We start from the raw sequence: 6,935 nt of genomic DNA, 5'->3' as shown, positions 1-6,935 counted from the left end.
ATATGAGCAGGTGAGTGGTGAGCGAAGCAGGTGACCCTCCCAACGGTCGTCTTGCTTGTTATCACCTGAGGCTAAAACGGTCAGGTATACACGCCACAAGGTGCAGGTAAAGAGCTTGACGTGTGTACAGTACAGCGGTTAAAGGGAAATGCTACAGAGAGGGAAAGTGAAAGGGACGTATGGGAGGGAAAAGTTTAGGATGGAGGGAAAGTTTGAAGGCAAGAGTGTACATTAAGAGGCACTGAGTAAATATGTAAAGAGAGATGATCGTACCTTAAAATAAATGTACTTAAATGCAGTGTTAGATAAGTACGAAATCAGAAAGCGGAAATAGTTTAGAATTAGAAGGAAGTATATGTAAGATGCATTGAGTAAATATTAGAAAAGAATGGAATTGAATTGTACAGATGACAAGAAATTGGTAAATGTAACGGAGAAATGCTTCATGGAAAAAAAAGTTCTGAGTGAAAGGAAATTTTAAAGAGTAGAGGGAAAGTGTATAGTATGTAGGATACATGGATTAATATGAAAAATAGATGGAGTGGACTGTAAAAAATTTTCCATGATCAAAGGACCTAAATGGAGGTCAGAGAAAGGACAGGAATGAAGAAAAGTTTAGGTGTATAGCCCTGATATGATTTTATTCTTCTAGTTGTTTACCATGCGATGAACGTCTAGATGAAATGTAGCAATAAGAATGTAGTGTAGCTGGATGCGGCAACCAAAACAAATTAGGGCCTTAAAATACTAGATCACTGATATGCTGACAACTAAATGTCAGGAGAAATGACAGAATTTGATCACTCCTTATCCTTAAGCATTTATTTAAACTAAAACATATTCCAGTAAACAATGAAAGACAAGCCATTATTATAAAAAGGAGACATGCATTGCTGTTTTCATTCGATGATATTAATGCTTCATTCATTGCTCAAGTGTGTGTGTGTGTGTGTGTGTGTGTGTGTGTGTGTGTGTGTGTATATATATATATATATATATATATATATATATATATATATATATATATATATATATATATATATATATATATATATATATATATATATATATATATAACAAGCTAAGTCTTGGACGTTTTTAAGCGGTAGTGCCACCAAGGGTTGAGCTGATCTCCTCGATGGTCGTGGAGTCCTGCGTAGCGGGGACAACTGCCGGCGCTGCGGCATTGGTGACCGACGGGGCCACCAATGCTAGGCTGCCTTCTGTTTCTACGAGAGGGCGACAGTGACTCACCATATTTGGCATTTCCTCAGACTCTTCCTCGTATAAGTCATCCTCGGCGTCATAACCCACAAGAGTACGGACCAAGACAACCAGGAAGAATCCTTGGGCGAACCACCACCAAAAGTCCGCAGTCTTCAGGTCTGCGACGACGACATTCAGCTCAAGGATGTCCAATACCGGTTGAACTTGAAGGGTGTAGAGGAGGACCACGGTATGATGCGCCCAGTTGTCGCCCCAAGTGATGTGCACCGCGAACCAGTACTGGGAAAGTCTCCGGGTACTCATAGAGAAGAAGTAGGCAAGAATGGGGATGAGCAAAACTGAGAGAGGAGCAACCCGCCTCCACACAACAGTTGAGCACCAAGCCAGGGGTCATCGTTCTCCAGGATGCCATAGTGATACCCATAGATGAATGTCGCCAGGTCTGCAGTCACCACCACCACCAGCAGCACTGCACACAGGAATCGCAATGCGGACTTCATGGCAGTCTTGAGACACCACTCCAGCGCTGCAGTACTCAGAGAAAATGGTAAAAGTTAGTTACTTCTGAAGACGTCTTCTCAGGCAGGCGATTAGCTTGATATCAGGGAAAAGCTTACTTAGATCATATGTCTCTTCATCTGAAGGAACGACTAAAACCAACCTGGGAGCGTCGTGGCGCCGCGACACGCCGCCTCCACCATCTTCACTCGATCCACAGTGGACACCGCCAGACCCATTCTCGCTACAAGAGAGAGAGAGAGAGAGAGAGAGAGAGAGAGAGAGAGAGAGAGAGAGAGAGAGAGTTGTATTGTTTTCATCAGTTTATTACCCACAATGGCGTCAGTCCAGTACATGAATAGTAAATAAAGTAGTGATACGTACTTCAAATCAATGGGCCACATTAAAAAAATGTTCAGCGAGTGATGAGAATTTGATATTACCTTTAATGTCACTGTTCCTAGAAATTGATCAATTCTGCACATTGATAATATTGATTATATTGACTTATCGAGTATATATTGTAAACTTTCAGGAGTCGTAATCAGAACACTTTTCACAAAAAATTTAGGGCTTTATTACAGAATTTAATGTAATCATAATCATGCTATGGTGAAAGACTTTAAGTAGATCCTCAAAATATAAAACATAGATTTATATATTGAAAAGAAAATAAGAAACTTTTGAGAGGTAACAGAACAAAGACTTTATACGTACATACATGCAGTTACTGGTGTACTCCACCTTATTTGATTTGGCAAAATATTTGTACCGGTACACCAAACACTTACCTAGGTCTAGGTGTAAATGTGGGTGGGGAGCACGACGACGTGCAGCTTCTGTGACCACAAGACATCAACTAACTGTAAATGTCAACAACCGAGTCATAACAAAATCAGTGGGGCTCGCCAGCCAACACTCATGCCGCTACGAGTGTACCGTCAGTCCACTAGCCTAACCACCCAGATGTGCAATAGCCTACGATACTTATAATATGCAACTATAATATGAGTTTCACATATAATCTCAATGACATGCAGTAATGTCAATAATAGTGTAATTTATATTGTTGTTTATCATCAAAATGAAATATGAATTAATACTATAATTGAATAGTATAGTAATAAGAATAGCATTTTATTTTTTTTTTCGTTACTTACTGAGGGCCGCTACTTCCACTAAAGCCTGGTGTTTTTTTCTTTTTTTTCTCTCTCTCCAGTTGCTGATGCAGAATTCTTGTTTAAACCATTGCTAGAATCATGAGAACGCTTGAAAACCCAAATAACTTCCGGTTAGAGCCTGTTAAAATGTAGTGAAGATAACTGCGGAAACGTTTAAGAATATAAGTCTCAGTATGAACTTAAAAATGTGAAGGCAGAGAGAGAGAGAGAGAGAGAGAGAGAGAGAGAGAGAGAGAGAGAGAGAGAGAGAGAGAATGGGTATTCTGTGTTACATACTTGTGCTTAGTAATAAAAAAAAAGCACCCTACAAACAGCAAATTAGCACTATACCTTGATGCTTGTAGTCTTGCTTTCCTTTTCTCTTCACCCCCACCTCTCTACCTCCCCACCTTGTTTTGTTTTGCGTTGCAGTATAGTGTAGTTATGGTCCCCCTATGTTTGCCAGTCAGGAGTAGGCTGCCAGCTTATTAGATAGGCTGCGTTTTAATTACCCGAGAAAACAAATTAAATTGAGACAGATGAAATAGATTAGATAAGAAAATTAATAAAAGTACTTAAATTAACTCTGTTAGGCTACTTTTAACTGGTTTTATGTAGGTAATGGATGTTAATTTGAATTTCCAAGTGTGTTTTCATGTTTACAGCGAAAGTTTAACAAGGACTGTATCATCAATGTAACACACACACACACACACACACACACACACACACACACACACACACACACACACACACACATGAGAGTTTTAGGTGAATCTAATCTTTGAAAACAATGCAGTATTCCATTTTATCGTCATTTTACCAGGTTGCTGTGGAAGCTATTGGTATTTCCAAGAATGCTTTCATTACTGAAGTGACAGTTTGACGAGAATTATAAATCTTTAATAAGAGAAAAGAAAAGAATACGACTAACATTATCGGTAACCTTTGAAAATAGTTTGGATGAGAGAACAAAGCGTTTAAGAATACAGACAGTAAAGATGTGGAGGACAGGAAGAGAGTGGTGAGGAGGAAATACAATGAAAACGCGTTCACACACACACACACACACACACACACACACACACACACACACGTGTCATCATCACCACCAACCGGAAAATTACCGTCATTGCCACACCGGGGCTCGTGCCTTCATCCCCCAAAACACCAGCTTCCGGAAATAGGGTAACATGCGCCTCTTCCCTCTCCCGCGTCGCCGCACCTCGGCTCCCGCGGCCCGGCGTGCTGTTCCCTCCGCCATCCTGTTGTAGTGTTGTAATGTCCTGTTTATTCTGGTGACGCTCTGTGTATTTATCATTTATTCTTGTTTTTTTTTTCGCTTATTTTCGTTGTACATCCATGTTAAATCTAACAATTAGATATTTTGATGAATAAATGCAATATATTTTCTTCCTTCATGTATGTTTTTTTTTTTATGTATTTGTGTTAAAGCGTATTTCAGGAAAGGAAAATAACAAAAGTGTTTAAAAGAGCAAATAAACAGTAAAAGGTGTGGAAAATACGGAAAAAAGGAAAAGAAAATATGATTAAAACCAGATATGAGAAGACGAGAGAGAGAGAGAGAGAGAGAGAGAGAGAGAGAGAGAGAGAGAGAGAGAGAGAGAGAGAGAGAGAGAGTGTACGAAGCAGAAATAGTAAAATACAACATAACATTCGAAAACCCTGCTACACCTTCTCGTTGGTAATTAAGCGGAATCCCAAGCTGCGTGTGATGCACGTGCACATAAACTGACGCACGTGTAAGGGCTAAGGTGCACGTGCTTACTCTATTAACCTGTATTTTGTCTGATTACCTGTGGACACGGCATTGGGAGACACGTGTGTGGTGGGAGGGGGTGCGTCAGTCTGGAAAGGGGATGAGGAAGGATGACGATGTGGGTAGATGGGAAAGTGGGAAGAGAGACAAAGGTGATGGAGTGACTATTGGAAGCGTGGGACGGTAATCTGGTGCGTGTGAGAGTTGCGGGAGTGTGTATTGGGTGAATTAAATATAAGTGTTGAGTGTGTGAGTTTTTTAGTAATTTAAGGATACGGGAATACAGTGGGAAGGTATACTGGGTGTAAGAGATAGATAGAGTGTGTGTGTGTGTGTGTGTGTGTGTGTGTGTGTGTGTGTGTGTGTGTGTGTGTGTGTCTGTCTGTGTGTGTGTGTGTGTGTGTGTGTGTTTGTGTGTGTGTAGAACTGAATTTCTTAATGTCAACATACAAATTAGGTTGATCTGGAGAGTTAAGAAGCTGAGGTGTACTAGGAAAAACGTCACATTATGAGAGAGAGAGAGAGAGAGAGAGAGAGAGAGAGAGAGAGAGAGAGAGAGAGAGAGAGAGAGAGAGAGAGAGAGAGAGAGAGAGAGAATTATAAAAAAAAAGGGTTTGATCACATGCTAGGTTTAAGATGTAAAACTTGAATGATTTATGTACTCTCGCGCCCTCAAGTGGAGTTTGGAGCACAATGCATCACATTAAGTTTGTAGATCACATAAGACTAACAATACAGCTAACTACAATGTCGTCTTTCAGGAGGCTACAATACAATATTCGTGATCAGCTTTTCTAAATTTGATAAGGTGTAGTTTTCACTATCAAATCAATCAAATACCTCCATAATATTTCGTATTTGGACATTGCCAAAATAGTAGCTTTGGTACGATAACATATCAGTCGGGGATATAAAAAAGATAATAGTAAATACAACACGTTTTTTTTCTTTTACAATATTCCCTTCTTGTATTATTTTTCCTCATTATCTTTTTTTATTTATCCAACATTTTATCAATTCCTTACCTGTAAAGATAATAGACTTACCAACATTTCTCTACCATTCTTGAAAATAAGACAAGGTGTAAGGAGAGATTAACACCTCGCAATCACCATATTTATCCATCATATTGTCACCTGTAAAGATAATAGGACTCATCAATATACATTTTTCTACAGTTACTGAAGGGGAGGTGAGTGGTGGGTATCTATCGTTTCCTCACATGTAAAGATTTTTCTACCATTACTGAAGGTACTTACGTACATACGTACATACTTACGTACATGTCGCGCCCCCGCCCTCTGTGTGTGCGCTAAGTGCGGGAGTGTGCCTGGAGTGTGTCGGGATGTGGTGCCTCATTGCCCCGCACGCCCGAACACACACCATACAGGGAGCGTGCGAGGGGGCGTGTGGGGGCAGCGTAGCGTGGGGTAAGCGTCAGTGAGGTGAGTCCACGTGGCGGCGTGTGTCGGGCGTGGGTGTGGGGTTGGGCGATGCTAATAAAGAGTTTGACGTCCGTTTGGTCGCTCGTGTCCTTGTGACGAGAGTGAGGGCGTGGCGAGGGGAGGGAGTGAGGGAGGGAGGGAGAGGCAGGACAGAAGAGAGGGTTATGGGGGTTGTGGGGCCGGACGTTGGCGGGGCGGCTGATGGAGGGCAGACGAGGTGATTGAGAGAGGAGATAGGATGCGTGGAGAGCTGGAGAGGGTTAGCTCTCGTGAAGCTGAGAGAGAGAGAGAGAGAGAGAGAGAGAGAGAGAGAGAGAGAGAGAGAGAGAGAGAGAGAGAGAGAGAGAGAGAGAGAGAGAGAGAGAGAGAGAGAGTTATTGCGTTACATGTGTGTAAAGTAATACGAGCAGTAGTTAGTCACACATAATGATGTTGTGGCAATTTTGCTGTGTAGTGTTCTAAGAAAGAAAAAGTATCCTTGTTTGTGTGTATGAGAGAGAGAGAGAGAGAGAGAGAGAGAGAGAGAGAGAGAGAGAGAGAGAGAGAGAGAGAGAGAGAGAGAGAGAGAGACAGAGGACGGAAATTGCGGAAGAGGACAATGTAAAATTTATATGCCTACACACACACACACACACACAGAGAGAGAGAGAGAGAGAGAGAGAGAGAGAGAGAGAGAGAGAGAGAGAGAGAGAGAGAGAGAGAGAGAGAGGAAATGGCTCCATCACACACACACACAAAGCCTGCAAACATCCTTGGGCACTGAGGCACAGAAGACACAGAGAACAAAGCTGCGAGAGTCACCACAGCAGCACCATGCGACGACAG

At 41.7% G+C, this 6,935-nt stretch overlaps 1 protein-coding gene across 2 annotated transcripts; it reads right to left on the bottom strand.

Annotated features, from left to right (window-relative positions):
- Window positions 1-1,064: 1,064 nt before the first annotated feature.
- LOC135103292 (uncharacterized) lies at window positions 1,065-4,155 on the bottom strand. 2 transcript variants are annotated; one of them, XR_010269979.1, is made up of 6 exons: window positions 4,013-4,155; window positions 3,237-3,382; window positions 2,886-3,047; window positions 2,517-2,588; window positions 1,889-1,969; window positions 1,065-1,753 (listed from the first exon to the last, which is right to left on the bottom strand). XR_010269979.1 is itself a non-coding variant. In XM_064009326.1 (6 exons), the coding sequence occupies exons 5-6, from the start codon at window positions 1,962-1,964 to the stop codon at window positions 1,527-1,529; spliced, it is 303 nt and encodes a 100-aa protein (XP_063865396.1). In that variant the 5' UTR covers window positions 1,965-1,969; window positions 2,517-2,588; window positions 2,886-2,976; window positions 3,237-3,382; window positions 4,013-4,155; the 3' UTR covers window positions 1,065-1,526. The 2 variants fall into 2 exon arrangements, 1 of the variants encoding a protein (XP_063865396.1); XM_064009326.1 differs by having other exon boundaries at window positions 2,886-2,976.
- Between the last annotated feature and the right edge of the window lie 2,780 nt (window positions 4,156-6,935).

Source organism: Scylla paramamosain, chromosome 9, assembly GCF_035594125.1.
Source record: "Scylla paramamosain isolate STU-SP2022 chromosome 9, ASM3559412v1, whole genome shotgun sequence".
Classification (NCBI taxonomy): Eukaryota; Metazoa; Arthropoda; class Malacostraca; order Decapoda; family Portunidae; genus Scylla; species Scylla paramamosain.
Note: the sequence above shows the minus strand (reverse complement) of the source record. Positions and strands in the feature narration are given on the sequence as shown.

What these genes read in the sequence shown, in the direction of transcription:
- LOC135103292 (XM_064009326.1), bottom strand. Translation starts at nt 1,964, where the DNA reads ATGGGTCTGGCGGTGTCCACTGTGGATCGAGTGAAGATGGTGGAGGCG. An exon ending in CGGCGCCACGACGCTCCCAG is followed by an intron (nt 1,754 to 1,888) that starts GTTGGTTTTAGT and finishes TGAGTACTGCAG; the next exon opens with CGCTGGAGTGGTGTCTCAAG.